General features: G+C 40.1%; 1 protein-coding gene across 1 annotated transcript in view; it reads right to left on the bottom strand.

The window, feature by feature from the left end:
• The window catches only part of CDC42BPA (CDC42 binding protein kinase alpha), a 178,442-nt gene that overhangs the window by 78,224 nt on the left and 81,561 nt on the right, over positions 1-18,657 (bottom strand). The window contains exons 6-9 of the mRNA XM_015558957.1: positions 15,107-15,307; positions 12,670-12,918; positions 9,789-9,868; positions 6,842-7,008 (exon numbers count right to left, since the gene is read on the bottom strand). Of these exons, the coding sequence (XP_015414443.1) occupies positions 6,842-7,008; positions 9,789-9,868; positions 12,670-12,918; positions 15,107-15,307 (697 nt within the window). The remainder of the gene's footprint in view (positions 1-6,841; positions 7,009-9,788; positions 9,869-12,669; positions 12,919-15,106; positions 15,308-18,657) is intronic.

An 18,657-nucleotide genomic window follows, 5' to 3' on the forward strand; every position in this document is an offset into this window, starting at 1 on the left:
CATTCCTGCAACTGCATTTATTTATATTTTGTTTTATATAACTTGTTACTTCTATAACATATTATTACTTAAATATACTATTTATATATTTATCTCCAAAAAACTGTCACCTACAGAGGACAGAGATTTTCTAATTACTCTTCACCATCTGTGTGGAGAACATCATTATCATCATGCATAGCTGTCATAAATATTTGTTCATTTGACTTAAAGGTGTAAGATATACCATATTGCTCATCTAATCATGATCTATACCCAGTAACTATTTCTTACATGTTTCTCCACCTTTGGGTTTAAACATGCTAAAGACTGGTGCTTTTTGTATTTATTGTTTTTAAAAGAACATCTTTTGTTTATTTTAAAGACATCTAAGTTGGGAGTAGAAAATGGGGAGATATAAAAATGCCCAATGGACATGTGGAAGCCAGATACAAATGAGATCATACTATATGATACCATTTATATGAAATTCAAGAACAGGTAAAATTAATTACAAGTGAAAAGAATTAAAACAGCATTTACTTCAGAGTGGGGGAAAACAGACTGGCAAGAGGCATGAGGGAACTTTATGCTGCACTACAAATATTTTATACGTTGACTGGGGTGTAGGTGACATGAATGGACACATATATAAACATTTATGGGGCTTCCACTTAAAAAGAGAGTATCTGCTCACCTTGCTCTGTGCATAACACCATTTAAAAATCAAAACAGGTGACAGCATCACGGTGACCTGGCCGATCCTCTTTTCTATCTCCTCCGACTTACAACTAATAGGACAGCCCCCTAAACCAAAGTGCCCTGCACGGCACTCCAGTACCCCCAGGATCCATCCACCTGCGGATCCACAGTGGGTGGGCTTGATCAGCAGGAGGCTACAGAGCCCCGGAGTCACAGCAGCGGTGACTCCAGGGGGCAGCAGAGGCCGTTCTCGCAGGCGAGGTGGAAAGTGAAAGTGGGCCTGGCCACCAGGAGGCTGCCGCTGGGGGAGCCTGTGCTCTTCAGCACCTGCTTCCAGAGGACAGACCCCGGGGACTGGGGAGGCAAAGGAGAGGGAAGAAGGCAGACAAGAGCACTGCGTGTCCTGCTGTGGCCCACAGACCTCTGGGACCCCCCACCTTGAGGATCCCCTCACCAGGCCGTGAGCACACCCACAGCCCCAGGTGTTAAGCACACACCTCGCCCTCCCCTGCCACCAGCACATTTAAGCAGAATCAAAGTTGTAAGTCAGTAACTTTCAGACAAACCAAAACCGTGTGCTATCGCCACTTTCTGGAAAACAAAAGAACGGCTTCTGGGTGCCAAGCTATTGAGCTGTTAGAACCAAAGTAAACCAAGCCTTACCTAAATAAGAAAGAGATTTGCTCTTCAAATGTGATGACAGAGGCACATTTCATGAAACACTGAAAGAGCACAGTTAATACAAAAAGAAAATGACAATTCTCCAGCAACCAAACTCAAAGACATGGAATGCTGAAATCTGATAAAGAATTCAAAATAGCTGTCATGAAGAAATTCAACAAACTAAAAGAAAACTCAGAAAGGCAATTCAGTGAACTCTGGAATAAAAATAATGAACAGAATAAGTAATTTCCCAAAGAGGTTTAAATTAAAAAACCAAGGAAAAATTCTGGAGCTGAAGAACTCAATAAATGAGATGAAGAATGCATTAGAAAGTGCTGGAAATAGAGTAAACCACATGGAAGAGAGAATAGCACTCTGTATGATAGGTATTAGAAATGACTCAGGTGGAAAAGAGAGAATTAATATTTTTAAAAGTGAAGAAAACCTGTAATAGTTATCTGACTCCATCAGAGAAGCCAATATATGAATAATGGGTATACCAGAAGTCCAGGGGATGGCGAAAGAGAGAATTTAATTAAAGAAATAGTAGATAAGAACTTACCAAGCATGGGGAAAAGAACTAGACATGCAAGTCCACAAAGCTGATAGAATACTTTACTATCTCAATACAAAAAGACCTTGGAGCCTGGCCGGCCAGCATGGCTCAGTGGTTGAGCATCAACCTATGAAGCAGGTCACAGTTTGATTCCTGGTTAGGGCACATGCCTGGGTTGTCAGCTCGTTCCCCAATGGGGGGCCTGCAGGAGGCAGCCGATCAATGATTCTCTCTCATCACTGATGTTTCTATCTCTCTCCCCCTCTCCCTTCCTCTCTGAAATCAATAAAAATATAAAATTAAAAAAAAAAACCTTTAACACACATTCAATAAATTATCAAAGTCAATGACCAAGACCTAATTTTAAGGACAACTAGGGGGGAAAAGAAGTAAACTACAAAGGAACCCCATTAGGCTATCAGCAGATTTCTCAGAGGAAATTCTACAGTTCAGGAGAAGATGGAATCACATACTCAAAGTACTGAAAGGTAAAAACTGCCAGCCAGGAATACTCTACATTAAGGAGAAATAACGGCTTTCCCAGAGAAACAAACGCTGAGTGAGTCCACTGCCCGATCTGCCTTACAAGAAATGCTGAAATGGCCTCTTCAAGCTAAAATGAGAAGATTAAGTGACAGTCAGAAGTAGAAAACGAACTCTATTTTAGATTAGTGTTAAATAATTATAGCAAACGCTGAAGGGAAAAAGCATTGAAAATTAACTATAGCTACTACTATTTGGTAACAAATTCGCACTAAAGAGAAATAATTTGTGACATCAAAAATATAAAAAGGGAGGAGTAAAAGGACAGAACCTTTGTAGGTGAATGAAAATAAAAAGGACTATTTTGTCTATGAGATGTTTTATGTAAACCTCATGGTAATCACAAAGCAAAACTATAGAGCATAGACTCAAAACAAAAACGGGGGTGAGGGGAGAACGAGCATATCACCATGGAAACCCATCAATTTACAAAAGTGAACAGTAACAGAAGGAAAGAGGGGGGAATGGAAATTCAAAATCACCAGAAGGAAAAAGGATAAAATAATAGTAGTAAGTCCTTACATATCAATAATCACCATGAATGTGAATGGACTGAACTCACCAATCAAAAGGCACAGAGTGGCTGGCTGGACTAGAAAACAAGACCCAACTAGATGCTGCCTGCAGGAGACTCATTTCAGCCTTAAAGGCACATAGAGGCGCAAAGGGCAAGGATAAAGGATGAAGCATGATATGGAACCACCTACATGCACATCAATGAACAGATGGATAAGATGTGGTACACACACATGTGATGGGATATTATTCAGCCACGACAAAGGAAGATATCCTGTCATCTGCGACAATGTGGCTGGACCACGAGGACATTATGCTGAGTTGAGATAAGTCAGACTGAGAAAGTAAAGGACTGTATGATGTCACTTTTACGTGAAATTCACTAAATATACCAAGTTAACACTATACACCTTAAATTTATTCAATGTTATAGGTCAAACATATTTAATAAAAAATAAAAACTAATTTGCATGAAAAGGGAGAGTAATTTACATGCAGCAACATATTGAAAAAACAAAAAATTGTCTGTTTTATTGATGTCTACAGAGTCTCTCTCTATTGGGCCTCCAAAGCATAAAAGCAAAATTTTATTATTGTAAAACTTTCTCTTTTAATAGCTACAAGTTTCTTGACTATTGCTGGAAGCCGGTCCATCCTTGCTGCTTGACACAGTCGCTGCAGGGAAGAAACATTTGCACAGCATATGTTTCAAGGGACCTGGCGTATATGGCATACTGTTCTTAATATGTTTGCTCCCCTTCTTGGTGCTATGTGTTTTAACCAAGGTCACCTCTCCGAGAAAGGTTGTTTCCCCAGGTGGAGATTTTTCCCTGGAGTTAGGGATTAACAGGACTAAGGAAGGGAATAAATCAGTAAAACCCCTTAACCTAGTGCAGTGTCTCTCTCTACTGGGCCTCCAAAGGCCCAGGCAGGTATTTAATCACCTTAACTACGAATAATCACGCTTAAGCTACATAATCGTTACTTAGGATAATCTCCTTTAGTTACTTCCTTGTAGCTTAACAGAACAGTAGAGTAGTGACCTTGGAATGGAGATAACAAACGCCCTAACCCTTGAAATAGAACGGATAGGATTAAAATCAAATGGTATAAATACAGATGTAACAGGAGAATAGAGAGAGAACCTGACGAGAACCTGGCTATGCTGATCAACTGAACGCTGTCTCGTGTCATTCCTTCTTCGCCAACTCCGTTCATACCTTTGGGAACCCCTGGGCCTGCTGGGGCTGGACCCCAACAGACTATTTATATGCACACTGTTTCATTTGATGTCACGAAACGAATTAAGTAGAATACATTGCAGGTTACATCCTGTATGTTGGAGAAAATAAAGCAGCAAAGTGGGGGAGTGAGTGCTGGGAATGAAGGGAGATTCCATTTCCAATAGAATGGTCAGGAAAGAATTCACTGGGAGGTAGCATTCAGGTAGAGCCTGCAGGAGGTAAGGGGATGAATCACGTGTGTCCATGTGCACACCACAGGAAGAACACTGACAGCAGGACAAGAGCTACAGCCAAGGCCCGGAGGTGGGGATGTGCCTAGTTCGTGGAGAGAAGAGCCAGGAGCCCAGCGTGGCCAGGATAGAAAGAACAAAGGAGAGAGGAGAAAGGGATGCAGCCAGAAAGGGGAGTACCAGCTGGATGGTATGTGAAATGAGTTTGAGAGAGAGCAAGGAAGGAACAGTTAGGAAGCTATTGCAGGAATACAGGTGAGAGCTGATGATGATTTGAAACAGGTGGCAACACCACAGGGCGTGGCCAGCAGATTCCAGGCTGACTATAGTGGCAAAGCTGCCCTGCTCTGCTGATGGGTCAGACATGAGGTGTAAGAGTGAGAGGGTTAAAGATAACTCTAAGGCGTTAGTTCAGAACAACTCAAATCATGGAGGATTCTGGAGGATTCTAACATTTAGTCATCAAAGAGTGAAGGAGACATCAGCAAATGAGACTGAGAATAACTGGCTTTTAAGAAAAAGACAACCAGGAGATTAAAGTGCCCCACAAGCCAAAAGCAGAAAGAGCTATTCGGAGGGGGGAGTGGTCAAGAGGGTGAAACGCTGATGGGTGACACGATGACCACTGGGAAATGATTGTTGGCTTTTGCAACACAGGGTAGGACAATGGGCAAAGGAAAAAGTAGGACTACTGGGCAGGATGAAGACTCAATTTGAGATCAGTGTTCATGAATGTGAAGCAGTCGGCATGTTGTGTGTTTTAAGTAAACTACCTTCAGCGCAGTTAGCGTGTATGTAACAGGACTGGAGTGCTACCACAGGCGTCTGACAAACTAAAAGGGGGCAACAGACTGGAGGGTGTGAGGAAGGGTGTGATGACAGATGACACGGCGCGAGAACTGAGAGCAGAAGGGGAGCCGTGGCGGAGGGATAGAATTGTAGGTGACAGTGGGACTTATACTCTGATAGACAAAGCATCCGAATTAACCTGAAAAAGAATCATATTATTTTAAATCTTAGAACATGTGTACTTATCTGAATATGGGGTTAAGTTTTCTTAAGTTTCGTTTTCAAGGCCTGTGTGAAGGGACTGAGGTGGTGACTCAGCTGTGAATCCAGCAAGTGGAACCAATAAGCAGGGTCAGACCGACCCATCAGAAGTCAAAACATCATCCCATCAACATCATCTCATTGAAGGACAACAGCTGACGTCTGCGGACCTCCAAGGCTGCCCGTAGCTGCATTCCGTCCCCGCCTCCCCTAAGCCCCTTCCCCTTTGTAGTCCTGTCCCCTGCACCTGCTGTAAGACAGGATCTGAATGCTTGTAAGCGCCCTGTCTCCCTGGGTGGCTGCCTTCCTGATAACGCCTATATGATCCAACCCTGCCTTGGCATAGGGCACAGCGACAGGCAGCCCAGCCCCACCAGGGTTTTCCAGATAACACAGGTGATGGCGGAAGTAAAGGAATATTGGAGTGAAGTCACCAGAGGGAGTTCACTAGAAAATTACAAGCAAGAGATTATGTGAGGTTTGCCTGAAGTAGGAATTAATAAAGAATTTTAGATACGGTAATCTCAAGATACCCTGCTATCACGAGAAGGAGTGGAGGAGGTACAGCTGGAAGACAAAATCATCCAAGGTAAGGAATTGAGACCAAGAAGTAAGAACATTAAAAGCTTCACCAACGTGCATCTGATTTTTCTTTGTTAATCCTCACCTGAGGATATTTTTTCCATTGCTTCTCAGAGAGAGTGAGAGGAGATTGGGGGGGCGGGGAGAGAGGGAGAGAGAGAGAGAAACATCAACGTGATGTGTCAACTGGTTGCTTCCTGCATGCACCCTGGCAGGGGCAGGGAGCGAACCTGCAACTTAGGTACAAGGCCTTGACCAGGAATAGAACCCTTCAGTCCCTGGGCTGACGCTCTAACTACTGAACCACACCAGCCAGAGCACCAAGGTGCATTTTAAAATTATCAAATATTACACACTACTCCTGCTGTAGAGAATGAGTTTGCTAAGAGCTAGAAGTTTTAAAGGCCGAGGAAATAGAACAGGAAAAGCAATATAACATGTTTTACTAGGATGAGAAGGGTTTCTTTTTTCCTAGTAGTCGCATTTTCCTCTCCCTAGAGACATTTATTCCCACACATTTTTATAGTGTGTGTGTGTATGTGTGTTTATACATGTACATACATACACCTGTGGAAACAAATGCCATTTTGTTTACTGTTAATTTTGTGCCTTTACATAAATATTATACTGTATTCTCCATAAATTTCAACAACTTAATTTTTTTCTACTTAATAAAAAAACTTTTTTCAAGATAAAACCACCACTTATAATGAACAGTCCTAACACTGTGAGTCCACCTCAAAAAAGGAAAAGTGTTATCTTTAAAATATATTTACCTTGAAGCTTTCTACTAAGTTCAAGCTTTTCCTGTTCAAGGCGTTTAATCCTTCTCTCATAAGCTTCGGTGGCTAAGTTGTTGTCTAGAGTCCTCTGAACGTTAGCATCAAGATCCAGAGAAGTGGGAGCAGCTGTCACTCTTAAACAGCTCCGATCAGAAAGAACACTGGAGAAAAGACAACAAGGTGGGTTCACACTGAACAACAACTCGAAAACCTTGTGAAACATGGATTTGAACATCTAGTTACAGTTAGCCATCTAGAATGACTGTAAAGCGCTTTTTTTTCCAAAATCAGCATAAACAACTTTTTAGAAGCATTTTTAAAAATGAAAACTTAAATTGCCCAAATTACCCTGTATTTCTTTTAATAAACAAAAAATTATAAAATGACGTTTGCTGAAGGGTTATTGGTAGCTTGAAACGATGTAACCATCACTGTGAATTACCAGTCAAAAACACCAACCATGGGCAAAACACTTTTTTTTTCAAAATCAGCATAAACAACTTTTTAGAAGCATTTTTAAAAATGAAAACTTAAATTGCCCAAATTACCCTGTATTTCTTTTAATAAACAAAAAATTATAAAATGACGTTTGCTGAAGGGTTATTGGTAGCTTGAAACGATGTAACCATCACTGTGAATTACCAGTCAAAAACACCAACCATGGGCCGCTTCACTGGAATTGGGAATGCAAAGGTGAAATGCTTTCTTTAATGCCATGCAATTAGAAAAAAACCTATCTGAAGTCCTGGACACTCAGAAGTGAGCACAACAAAACTTGCCCAATGTGGAGCTTATAATCCAGTGACAAAAATAAACGGATAAATAAGTAAAACATTCAGTACATTAGATAATGTTAACTGCTAAGGAGAAAACAAGAGCAGGAAGGGAAGAAATGAAGGTTTGAGCGCAAGAAAATAAAAATTTAGGTAAACTGGTCAGGAAAGTCATCACTCAGAAAGTAACTCTGAATAAAGTTCAGAGAGAGAGAGAGAGAGGGACTCTAGGAATACTGGGAGAAGTATTCCAGCTCCGTGGAATAGAAGTGCAAAAGCCCTGAAACAAGAGGATGACTGGCATGTTCCTGGGCCAGGCAGGAGACCTGTGTGGCTGGAGTGGAATGTGCGAGGGGAATAGGAGTAGTAGACACAATCAAGTAAGATTTGGAGTTAAGATATAAAGTAACCAGAGGTGGGGACAGTCCTAAGTGGGGGAATGACATGTTCTGACTTAACTTTTAGCAGGACCACTCAGACAGGTTCAGAGAAAATAAGAATCAAAGTTGTGAACATTTGAAGTAGGTGGTTAAGAGATTTTAAATAGAAGAGAGGAAAGAGGTCTCAGGCTGGAGGTACACAGTAGGAGCATAAGTACCTGAGAGAGCACCCTGGTATCAGTGGAAAGATCCAAAGGTGAAGCTATGGGACAAGGGGCGGCAGATGTGGGACTAAGAGGGTGTGGCCAGAAAGATAAGGACAGATCAGGCACGTGCCCTGGAAGCTAAGAGAAGAGTGTGTTTTAATGGGAAGGAAACATGACAAATAAGATGAGACTGAGCAACCAAGACTAAGAAGTTATCATTAGCCTGGCTGGTATGGCTCCGTGGTTGAGCTTCAAACCCTGACCAAGAGGCCCTGGTTCAATTCCCAGTCAGGGCACAGGCCCGGGTTGCAGGCTCAATCCCCTAGTGGAGGGTGTAGAGGAGGCAGCTGATCAATGACGTTTCTCTCTCTATCCCTATCCCTTCCTCTCTCTCTAAAAATCAATAAAAACATATTTTTTTTAAAAAAGAAATGATCATTAAATTTAGCAACATGGAGGTCGGTGGTGACTTCAACAAAAGCAGCTTGCAAAGTTGACTGGGGTGGTGTCAGGAAGAATAGAATGAGAAAAAAAAATCACAAAGTATAGACAACAGCTGGAAGTAATTCTGCTATAATGTGGAGCTGAGGAATGGTTAGTCGCAGGGTAAAGACAGTGGTATGAAGAGACGTTACACCCTGCTTTAAGATGGGAGAGAAAACCTGCATGTCTACGGGCTCGTGTGAATGCTCTGATTATGCCAATGACACGAAAAGGGAAAAACTTATAACAGCAAGCCAGAGGGGACGGAAGGGACTCGGAGTCCATGCCTAGAAAGAAGAAGATAAGGGTCCAGAGGTACGCAGGTAGTAAATGTGACGGGAGCTACGGAAGTTATCTACCGTTCGCTTCAACCTCTTAGTCAAAGAGAAGAGAGATCGCCAGCTGAGAGTGCGGATGACAGAGGTTTTAGAGGAACGTCTGCAATGTGAAAGACACCTACGAGAGTGGAGGGGGGCTACACTCGGGTAACACAGCATAGGTGCCATGCAGTAAGAAGGGAGGTTGCCATGCAGCTGGAGGTTGGTAATCATGACCTTAAAGTGAGACCAGTAAGAATGGTCACAGATTTTTTTTTCTAGACACTGAACTGCACAGGTACAGGCAGTAATAATGGTGTCAACTTAGCAAAACTAGCGTAACAAAATGAGAGAGTTACGGAATTGAGGGAGCACTTATAAGGAGTGATGATCATTATTGTCCTTGAAATGTAGACTGGGTAAGGAGTAAAGAGATATGAGTGGAATGAGGGTCAGTGCAAAGATGGCTAGGATTAATGAGGTGAACGTGCTGATTCTTGACATCTAGAGAAAATTTATTCAATAGCAAGGGGACTCCTCTAATTCCTGCCCCATTGTGAATAGTTAGATTTCTGGGCTAACTGTTCTATTCTTTCTCCTCCAAAATGAGTTATGATTCTTCTATGTTCTTTTCCTTTTGAAATATCTAACTTATTCCAGCAGTAGCTTCACCATTTTTTAAATTTTTGATTTACAAAGTTGTTTTATACATTATAAATTTTTAAACAATTCATTTTAAGTTGGTTTAAATTGTCCAAATTACGTTAACTTTTCAAACTTACCAGCTACTAGTATAGGTAAAACCAACAAATGGCAGATGGTGGCCAGAAAACGCAGTATGTGTTGGTGGGGGCATCGTTTCCTATAGGAGATAAAAACTTCTGGTAAGAAATAAATAACTATGGCCTGTAGATTGGACTATAAATATTAACTGTCATTAGGCAATATGTGACTGTTCAATTTAGAAACCCTGGGAAGTTTGGAACAGATATTTAGGCGACATAATATTTAGACCATAAACACTGCTACTGTAAAATTCTAATAAAATGAAAATAAAGTCTGATATTGAATACAGTCATTTTTCATGAGGTCCATATTTGCAAATTTGCCCGGTCACTAAAATTTATCTGTAACCCATCAATATTCGCAGCACTTTAGCACAGCGGTCTCCAACCTTTCTGACCTCACGGACCACCAGCGTCTGTGGACCACCAGCTGGCGACCGCGGCTTTAGCAGACATGCACAGAGCAAAGGAAAGTCCAGGTTCCCCTACACATACGTTCCCAGCTGGAACTGAACAAGGGATGCTCGCCTTCTTACTTCATCCCTCAGACTGTAAACAAGTGTTCTTTGCAGGGTCTCAGTGCACCATGCTTGTCACATTTTTGTGCCTCTTCTGGGTGCTCTTGCTGTTAAACTGGCCCCCAAGCACAGTACTCAAGTGCCGTCTTGTTCCTAAGCGCGAAGGCTGTGTGAGGAGTCTCACCAAAACCTGTGTTCGATAAGCTTCATTCGGTCATGAGTTACAGAGCTGTTGGCTGTGAGTCCAGTGTTCATTAACCAACAATAGCTACTAAATATTAAGGAATCTTGAAATAGAAACACATATAAAACAAGGTTATGTATTTATCGGTTGACGAAAATGTCGACCACAGGCTCACAGGAACCTAACCCTACCTTCCCCTAGGGGCAATGGCTCAACATTCACTATTAGAGTGTGTACAGCAACTTCACTGAACATAACTACTAAGTAATCAGAATTGATTTAATTAGGAATGACTCACAGTTTCTGTTAGCAGTAAATATAGTTCCTGTAATAAAACACTGATGAGGAAAAGTCTATTTAATTCTTTTGTTCTGAGGCTGAGAAAGGCAAGTATAAGAGAGGTTCTTTTTTTTACTGAATTTATTGAGGTGACACTGGTTAATAAAGTTATATAGGCTTCAGGTGTACTTTCTATAATACATCCTCTGTATATTGTGTTGTGTGCTCACTACCCCAAGTCAAGTCTCCTATCACCGTTGATCCCCCCATGACCTCCTCTATCCCCTTACCCCCCTTTCCACCTCTGATAATGACCATATTGTTGTCTGAAGTGTTTTTGTGTTTATTATTGTTACTAGAGGCCTGGTGCACAAAATTCATGCACTGCGGGGGGCTGGGGGGGAAGGGTGGTGTCCCTCAGCCCAGCCTGTACCCTCTCCAATCCAGGACCCCTTGGGGGATGTTTAGGATCGGGCCTAAACCGGCAGTTGGACATCCCTCTCACAATCCAGGACTGCTGGCTCCCAACTGCTCGCCTGCCTGCCTGCCTGCCTGCCCCTAACCGCTTCTGCCTGCCAGCCTGATCACCCCTAAGCACTCTCCTGCCAGCTTTATCAATGCCTAACTACTCTCCCTTGCCGGCCTGATCACCCCCAACTGCCCTCTCCTGCCATCTTGTGGCTGTGGGCACCACCATCTTTGAGGGCGGGCAGTCAATTAGCATATTCCCTCCTATTGACTGTGGGCACTGCCATATTTGCGACAGTGTGAGGGTCAATGAGCATATTCCCTCTTTATCTGATAGGATTCCCTTCACCTTTTCACCCAGCTCCCCAGTATTCCCCCACCCCCAACAGCTGTCAGTCTGCTCTCTGTATCTATGAGTCTGTTTCTATTTTGTTTATTTCTTTACTTTGTTCACTAGATTTCACATATAAGTGAAGTCATCAGTACTTGTCTTTCTCTTATCTGCCCTGAATATGGTACTTACTGAACAGTGTAAAATGATATAAAATTAATATAAAAATTCTTAGGGCAGAATTAAAACCATAAAAACAATTGAATTAAAACAAAAAGTCAATTAAAAAGGCTAAAAATGCAAAAAACAACAATTTTATGTTCTTAGTTTTATAAATTCTAATTTGATAAAACATAATAGTTTAGGGCAGAGGTTGACAAACTATGCTGGCCTGTTTGAGTACTTCACACAGCTAAAAATGGTTGAGTATTTGGCTAACCTGCTGGTCTGCCAGTAGCCTCAAACAGGGCTAAAACCTCAGGATAGTAAGGCTGTAGATTTCCTTTACCCATTCATTTCCTACCAAGTTTGCCGTTTCTAGTGGCAATACCACTGGGTATGGGTTATTTAGCTTCCAAATCCAGGCAGCCCCCTGGCAGCAAAGCTGCTGGGTGTATAAGGAGCTAGCTGCAAGCTAGCAGCTCTCCTGCCCCACCCAAGCAGGCGGGGGGCGGGGGGGGAGGGGGCAGCTGTTTTTAACCAAGTTCAGTGGTTTTTCATGAATAGGTGCTTCTCAATTTATTTACCTTGGATTAATGTGTCAAGCCCCGAAATGGTTAACAATTTTATCTAATTTCATAGTGGATTTTAAGGAGAGATTTGCCATCATGAAGTTCAGTTTTTGAAGCATCTAAGTTGTCCTCTTCTTAGGAAACGTAAAGACATAACTAATCTAAGAAGTAAACCTTTGCATTTTGATTTTGCTCCTAGTCATGAGTAACTATGTTGGCGTCAGTACACTTTCTTGATTTCTTGAATCTGTGAATAAATACTAGAAGCCACAACTGTCTGACTGATGGCTGATAAGGTGGTCCATCAAGCTGCTTCAGAACCACGTTACAAAGAAACAGGGACAGATCTTCACAACGTCATACTCACCGAATTCTTTAAACAGTCATCATCCACGTCGAAGTTCGATGTGTCTGTTGGGCTACTGACTTCTGGAATATAAGGTGCTTCACAGTTTTGAATATTATCCCAATCAATTCCACTGAAAAATGGGTGTTTCTTAAAATCTTCTATTCCGTTTTGACCAAGTCGATGTTCTCTGCTACAGATGAGCCTGCGAATAAGATCCTTGGCATTTTCAGACACATCTGTCAGCTGAGGCGGAAACTGAAACCTCTCCTATACAGAGAGTAATGGAAACACATTATAAATCACCATTTAACTTACTAGAAGGAGGTTAACATTTATTTTCTTGAAAATGCATTTTCTTTTCAAAATATCTATAAGAGTATACTGATACAAAGTACAGACACTGAAGAAAATATGGGAATAAGTGAGAAAAGAATGTCTTCCTAAATAATTTTAATTTCATGTGTGACTAAGTCATACAGGCACTATATTAAGAATAAATTAAATGCTAAAATACCTTAAACTGATGTCAGAATCAAGAGAATTCATTAAAAATAGAATTTGCCTGGATATTTCAAGAGTACAAAGGGTTCATACAAGTCACATACTAATGATTAATAATAAACATTTTTTTAAAATGGAACATGTACTTGACACTATTGAAAGTGCTTTCCTCATTTAATCCTCACAGCAACCCTCTAAGCCGTAGGGGGGTAAGGGGAAGGTGCTTATTATTGTCCTAATTTTTACAGAGGAGGAAACTAGGGCACAGAACTCAAGCAACTGGCTCAAGGCCACAGGTTAGTAAGTGGCAGAGCTGGGATTTGACCTGAAACTGTCTTGACTCCAGCATCTGTGTTCTTAACCATCATGTTATAGTACAATGACTCCCCTCTGAAATGCTTTCATGCTTTCTACAGCTCTGTAGCTATTCACTGTCTTTCAACTCGTCACCACTATTTACCAGATTATCTTTGCAACCAGGTAGAAGAGCATAAATTCTGTAAAACTGGTTTATATATGTGTGAAGCAACTAATCATAAATGTGTCAGTAGAACCAAGTAAAAAGAATAGATTATCACTCCCTTTATGGAATACTCCTAGTCACAATCCAAGTGTTTGCAATTTCTCACAATTTTCTGAGACCGATCAATCTATTTCCATTTAAGTTGGTATTAAGTGGATTAAAGTTTTATTAATTCACTCCTGTTGTGCATCTGGATTATTTTCAATATTTGGTGATCGTAAATAATAGTAGAATAGGTATTCTGGTACATACACCCTTATTCTATGAAGATTTCCTGAGGGTAGATTACTGCAGCCGAAGTTGGTCAATCAAAAGTTCCAAACATTTAATCAACCAAAGACCTTTTATCCATAACCCATGGACACAGACAATAGGGTGGTGAAGGCCTGGGGTGGGGGCATGGGAGGGTTGGAGGTGGGGGCAGATTGGAGGAGGTCAATGGGGAAAAAAGGGGACATATGTAATACTTTCAACAATAAAGATTTTTTTAAAAAGTCCCAACCATTTTTAAAGACTCTAGATGCAATCTTATAAACTTCTTGACGGAAAGGTTACATCAATTTATATTCATATCAATAATGTCCATCTAGCCCAGCTGGCATGGCTCAGTGGTTGAGCGTTGACCTATGAACTAGGAAGTCATGGTTCAATTCCTGATCAGGGCACATGCCGGTTGTGAACTCGATCCCCAGTAGGGGGCATGCAGGAGGCAGCTGATCAATGATTCTCTCTCATCACTGATGTTTCTATCTCTCTCTCCCTCTCCCTTCCTCTCTGAAATCAATAAAAATATAATTGAAAAAATAATGCCCATCTCACTGGATTATTTAAAGTACAAAGTACAATTTTTCTTTTAATCTTTATCAATTTGACGGGGGGAAAGTATCTTATTCTTATTTTTTTTTAAATATATTTTATTGATTTTTTACAGAGAGGAAGGGAGAGGGATAGAGAGTTAGAAACATTGATGAGAGAGAAACATTGATCAGCTGCCTCCTGCACACTCCGCACTGTGCCCGCAACCAAGGTACATGCCATGACCAGAACTGAACCTGGGACCCTTCAGTCCGTAGGCCGATGCTCTATCCACTGAGCCAAACCAGTTAGGGCTCTCATTCTTATTTTAATTTGCATATCATTTATCACTGTAGTAATGATTAAAAAATATCTGCTTATGATCTTTGTTATTCTACTAGAAACCATTTAATTTCCTACTTATTACCTTCTCCTCTAATAAAATATAGTAGAGGGTTAGAACCAATAATCTTATGTAGAGTTAATGGACTTTGATTATTCATGTTTGTCATGTTCCCTATTAGCAGAGAAATTAGATCATATACTGTTTTTAGAAAAATATTTTGTTTAAATATCATATTCACTTTATTATATATATTATTTACATCAATTTGAAAAATAGTAAAGTATACTAACTTTGTGATTCATGATTTTTCCATATGTCTCCACCAGAGACTCTGCATAAAACGGTGTTTCTCCGTAAAGCATTTCATACATACAGACTCCCAACGACCACCAGTCACACTCGGGCCCGTATCTGCCTTTTCCATCTTCCATGGCTTGCAGGATTTCAGGAGAGATATAATCTGGAGTCCCAACAGCCACTGAGGACTGAACCTGAAGAAATTCACACTTTTAGCAACCTCCTATACTAGAAACAAATAATTTTGAAAGTATTTACATGTGTTTACACAATAGACAGTATCTCAAAACTATAATTTTGTCATTATCTGAATTTAGTTTCCTTGTACATATACATTTTACATAATCTCTACACCAGGGGTCCTCAAACTTTTTAAACAGGGGGCCAGTTCACTGTCCCTCAGACCGTTGGAGGGCCGGACTATAGTTTAAAAAAACACTATGAACAAATTCCTATGCACACTGCACATATCTTATTTTGAAGTAAAAAAAACAAAACGGGAACAAATACAATATTTGTATTTGCATGTGGCCCATGGGCCGTAGTTTGAGGACCCCTGCTCTACACTAATAGTTCTTCAGATTTTATAATATTATAAAACCTTTATTACAGCTGTTACTGAATTGACACATTTAGGGTAACAATATAGGATAAACACCACAGCCAGGAAATTCAATATTTATTTTCAAACATTCTTTTTTTTTTAACTGGTATTTTTTTGCATTGGAAGAAATTCACAATTGATTCATATATAATAATGTCTACTGCCTTTGTTCCATCAGATGTAGTTAGAACATTCTTATTATTGATAATCTGCCTAACATGTATACATAAAAAAATGTTTACAATTAGTTACGGGAGAAAACCGCCCAAAAAAACTTGGCTGATACTTATCAGTTACCTGGAGATCATTTTTAAATACCTTAATGAAATCCTAAGGAAATAAATTATAATGATGTCCTGCAAACTACTTAATTTAAAAATTATATAAAAGGAAAAATATATCCTTCAAAAAATAAAGTTCCGATAGAGAAAAATAGTTGGACATATAATTAAGGCAAGTTAGATGTAAATTAGAAAGTGATAGCTAAAAATGATCCTGGGAACAATTTTGTAAGAAGCTTTCAATTAAAAGAAAATTGGTTCCTTGTAAGATTTAAAAGAACTTATCAAAAAAGGAACATTCTTAAGGCAGAATTCTGGTTAACATTCTGAGTTTCCTGGACTAAATTACCAGTCTTAGTAATTATTAGAATAGACTATCTCTGGCAATACTGAGATTAAGTAATTTGAAAACTCCTCCATTCCAAACTCTTAAAAATACTAGATAAAATGTAAAAACCTTTTAAAATAAACATATACATAAGCGTTTAAAAAAAGAACTCTTTGGGGCCAGAAATTGAGAAATGGTGGAGAACCTGGGGTGGTAAGCATTAAAGCAGGAGGGGGGTTGGGGAGCTGTTAGTTTTCACTTTCTATTACTTGGATTTTAACGTGAGGACAAAGGAAAGGCGTTGAGCATTACATGAGGTTTGCAGTGAGAGGTTGCCCATGTAACCTTTACCCCGGAGAGTACACTGTAAACAAAAAGCTGAATTTCAAAACCCTGCCACTCAGCAGAGAAGATAAGACTTTCTGCCCATCTTGATTGCAGCTGAGGTGTGAAGAAACTTCCTCCTCCAGAAGTCCATAACCTTAGGTCACATGGTCCTACCGCCTGGCATTTTGGTTTACAGAGCTTCCATGGTCCAGACGTTCTCGAGCCAACAAACTGGCAAAACTACTGGCACCATATTAGGTGCCCCAGAAAGCCTGGCATAACAAACTTAAAACTACTCCGGAGGCACATGCTCACAGATGGTCACACAGGATTCTCACACATAAACGCCCACCGAAGAAGAGCTGCCAACCCAATCACATAACCTAAATGAGTAATATCCCATTACGAGCAAGTCAGAAATTTCTGACCAATACACTTAGACTCCTAACAAGTATCAGTTCCACGTCATGAAATATTTTTAACTTTCTGACATTTCATTTTTTAATCAAAAGCGTAAGAACAAAATGATGAAAAAATCAAATCAAATAGAAGTCCTAGAAATAAAAGTCATTAAAATGAAAAATACAGTAAATATGTGAAAGATATGAAAAGATAAATAAAACCAGATACACGTTTATATACACTGTAGTTAAAAACTACAGAGCACCAAAAAGGAAGAGATTAAAACATTAAAGAATAAAGAGAGATTACCTAGCAAGGAATGAGAATTAAACTGACAGCTGAATTATTAATGCTAACATAGCCGTCAGAAGAAAATGGAACTGTTTCTTCAAAGTGACGAGACAAAAGAATTGCCAAAATTATATTCCCTACCTCTCTACATTATGATACAAGAATGAGGGTTAAATAAAGACATTTTCACACAAAGACTGGGTGAACTACCACATGTAGACCCTTTCAGATAAACAGAAGCATTAAAGAACATACTTCATAAAATAAGAAAGTTAAACCAGATAGAAGATATGATACCAGAAGCAATGGTGAACAAAGACATTAGTTAACTTTGTAACTTTTACAATTAGCAAAACTGTGAACAAAGTTATTAGTGATGAGGAAGAAAGGGAGGAAAGGAAAAGGAGTAGGAGGAGGAAGTGGAGGAGCAGCAGAAGGAAAAGAAGGTGGCAGAGGAGGAGGAAACTACTTGAACACTGAAAGTGAGGTGAAACTAAAATCCTAGAAACAAGAACCTGTCACTAAGGGTGCAATTAGGATTGAAATGGTCTAAGTTTCTTGAAGTGGTCTAATGTTTATGTTATTACACATTATCTTTATTTACTTTTTAATTATTATTTTTAATTGTGGTAAAATACTCATACCATAAAATTTACCATCATAACCATTTCCAAGTGTACAGTTCAGTGGCATTAAGTACATTTACACTGTCGTGCAGTTATCACCAACATCCATCTCTAGAACTGTTCATCGTTCAACACTGAAACTGTACCCATTTTTAATTTATCTATTTATTTGTTAATGGACACCTAAGTTACTTAAATTCCTTGGCTATCCTATATAATTAAAGCCTAATATGCTAAGTGTCTGGTCAGCTGTTCAACCAATCAAAGCATAATATGCTAATGATATACTAAGGGTGCTCAACCACTCGCTATGATGTGCACTGGCCACCAGGGGGCAGATGCTCCGAACAGCAGGTTAGCTTGCTGCTGGGGTCTGGCAGATCGGGACTGAGCAAGACTGGCTGGACACACCCTGGAGCCCTCCTGCGGTCCCTCCTTGGCTGCCTAACCTCCTGCGTCCCTCCCCAGCCCTGATCGTGCACTGGTGGGGTCCCTTGGCCTGGCCTGCACCCTCTCACAATCCAGGACCCCTCAGGCAATTAAAAAAACACACACAAAACTTAATTAAACATTATAAAAGGAGTCAAAAAACAGTGTGTGATGATAATTTAATTATTATCTGATGCAATTTATTCCATGGATCCTTAGAATAGTGTTTTTCTTAATGTCTTTTTCTGATGTATTG

This window comes from Myotis davidii, unplaced genomic scaffold (genome assembly GCF_000327345.1).
Source record: "Myotis davidii unplaced genomic scaffold, ASM32734v1 scaffold333, whole genome shotgun sequence".
Taxonomy (NCBI): Eukaryota; Metazoa; Chordata; class Mammalia; order Chiroptera; family Vespertilionidae; genus Myotis; species Myotis davidii.